Raw genomic sequence first — 2,508 nt, 5'->3', positions numbered from 1 at the left:
TTAGGCGGGTACTGGTTATACTGGTCAGGAGGGTTGTACTGGTCTTGGTGATATTGGTTCTGGTTCTGGTTTTGGTTTTGGAACTGGTTTTGGTTCTGCTGATGTTGTGGACCCTGATTAGGCTGATTCTGGTAATTTTGAAAGTTTCTCTGGTGGGGTGGTATATAAACAGGGTTCGGGTTATGGTTTTGTGAGTTCTGGTGTCACGACCGCCCATACCAGGGGTATCACAAACGCGGCGATCGTGACCGACATGCATGGACAACAGTTTAAAAGAACAACTTAAGACTTAAAGAAAGAAAACAACTTAGTTTAAAGAAGGTTAAGGTCATTTTTTTTTGAAAAGACGTAAAGAAACATACTTTAAAAAAAAATGACCTTAACCTTCTTTAAACTAAGTTGTTTTCTTTCTTTAAGTCTTAAGTTGTTCTTTTAAACTGTTATCCATGCATGTCGGTCACGATCGCCGCGTTTGTGATACCCCTGGTATGGGCGGTCGTGACAGAGTGGTATCAGAGCTTTGTTCTTTCGCTCTGGTCCGATAGTCTTCTTTTACTTTGAGTCTAAGTTAGTGAACCCTTTTTTGACTAGAAGTGTCATGAGGGCTCAACATCCACAGCATCACGCTCAACCAATGAAAGTGAGGTATGTTTTATTTGTTGAAGGCATGTGAGATAGATGCATGAAATGGATGACGATATGATATGACGTTTGACAAGTTTATGCATGTGAATGAATGATATGCATAAGGATGAGTTGTAATGGAATGAATATATGAGCATGATTGGCATGATAATCTAAACCCGTGTTATATGTGTGAAAATGATATTGTGATAGTGTGATTATGTGGAATATGAACATGATTGGCAAGATGATCTAAGCACGTGTTGTGTGTGCGAATATAATATTGTTATGGTATGATTATGTGAGACATGACCAAGATTGGTATGATGACTTAAGTATGTGTTATGTGTGAAAGTACTACGACGTAAGCATGTGAACATAGGAAGCCTTAGGGCGGCCTCAAATTTGGTGATGCGTGACGAACCCTAGATTTATCACAAATAACGAGATAAAATATATGTTGGAAAACCTTCGTCTTCGCGTAAATGGCACGGATAAAACAACCCACATATAAGGGCGCCCAATATAACGTCAGAGTGCGACGAATGCAAGGAAGTTACGATTTTGATAACAACGAATACTAACAACGATACTAACTTGTCTTTTGGACCAGAATGCCACCAAGACGCAGACGTGGCCCACAAGTGGAGAACGACATGGAGGAACAATCAGAGGGAAGTGTCGGGAATCAACCCCCTCCTCCACCACCACCCCCACCTCAACCTCAAGAGAGAGAATACATTAAGGCCTTCCGAAAGGAAAACCCTCCAAAGTTTGACGGACTGGGAGAGCCCCCGAAGGCAGAGGCTTGGATACGCGACCTCGAGCGTATATTGGACTTCATGGGATGCACCGATAGGGAACGTCTAGCTTGCGTGATGTATCAACTGACTGGACCTGCCGATTTTTCGTGGGAAACTAAACGACGAACTATGAACCCTGCCCGCCACGAGGCGTTCACATGGGAAGAATTCAAGGAAGAGGTGTACGACAAGTACATTCCCATGAGCTATAGACGGGCGAAGATAGTGGAGTTCCACACCCTGAAACAGGGAAACATGACGGTGACGGAGTACGACCATGCTCTTTGTGAAATGAGAAGATGGCTGCAAAATTCCGTTCTGGCCTTAGACACGAGATAAAGGTAGCCGTGGCAAGCCGCAGAGGAATCTCGTACTCCGAAATTTTGAGTTGCGCTTTAGATGTGGAAGAAGCACTACCAAAGGACGAGACGACGACGAATCCTACACCACCAACACCTCAACCGAACTATCGAGACAAGAGGAAGTGGGAAGACAACCGAGCTCCTTATGACAACAAGCGACACCGTTCTACTTTCCGCCAGACACAAGACTATGACCGGCAAGCCATGCCACAGCCGAGAGGGAATCAACAGAAGGCACCCCACTGCAACCGGTGCTCCAAGTACCACTTTGGCGAGTGTAGAGCTGGAGGCATCCGATGCTTCACTTGTGGTGGAAATGGACATATGTCTCGAGAGTGCCCGAATAACAACAAAGGAGAAATGTGGAATAGGCAGGGACATGGGGAACAACAGCAACAACCACAACCCATTCGACAGGTGGCCCCACAGCAAGCGAGAGCGTACGCGCTGAAAGGAAATGAAGGGCAGGAACAACAAACCGACAAGGACTGATGGGATGGAAGAGAAGTACCCCGAATAGTTTATGGAAGACGACTAAAATTTTGGGACGGAATTTCTGTTTAGAGGGGAAAGATGTAACATCCCAAACTTTTGTGACCCCTTTTATTGGCCTTGTGAATTTTTGAATTTTGGAACTATGAAACTTTTGTTTCTATGTGATTAAGTGTTTTGCGTGAAATAAATTGTCGTGGTTAATCTGGAATGATGAGCTTGAGATT

At 44.3% G+C, this 2,508-nt stretch overlaps 1 protein-coding gene across 1 annotated transcript; it reads left to right on the top strand.

Moving 5' to 3' along the window:
* The first annotated feature begins 1,280 nt into the window (after window positions 1-1,280).
* Window positions 1,281-2,281, top strand: LOC121760580. Its single transcript, XM_042156224.1, has 2 exons — window positions 1,281-1,713; window positions 1,827-2,281. The coding sequence occupies exons 1-2, from the start codon at window positions 1,281-1,283 to the stop codon at window positions 2,279-2,281; spliced, it is 888 nt and encodes a 295-aa protein (XP_042012158.1).
* Window positions 2,282-2,508: the final 227 nt, after the last annotated feature.

This window comes from Salvia splendens, chromosome 13, assembly GCF_004379255.2.
Source record: "Salvia splendens isolate huo1 chromosome 13, SspV2, whole genome shotgun sequence".
Lineage (NCBI taxonomy): Eukaryota > Viridiplantae > Streptophyta > Magnoliopsida > Lamiales > Lamiaceae > Salvia > Salvia splendens.
The sequence above is the reverse complement of the archived record's forward strand: the minus strand, read 5'-3'. Positions and strand labels throughout refer to the sequence as shown.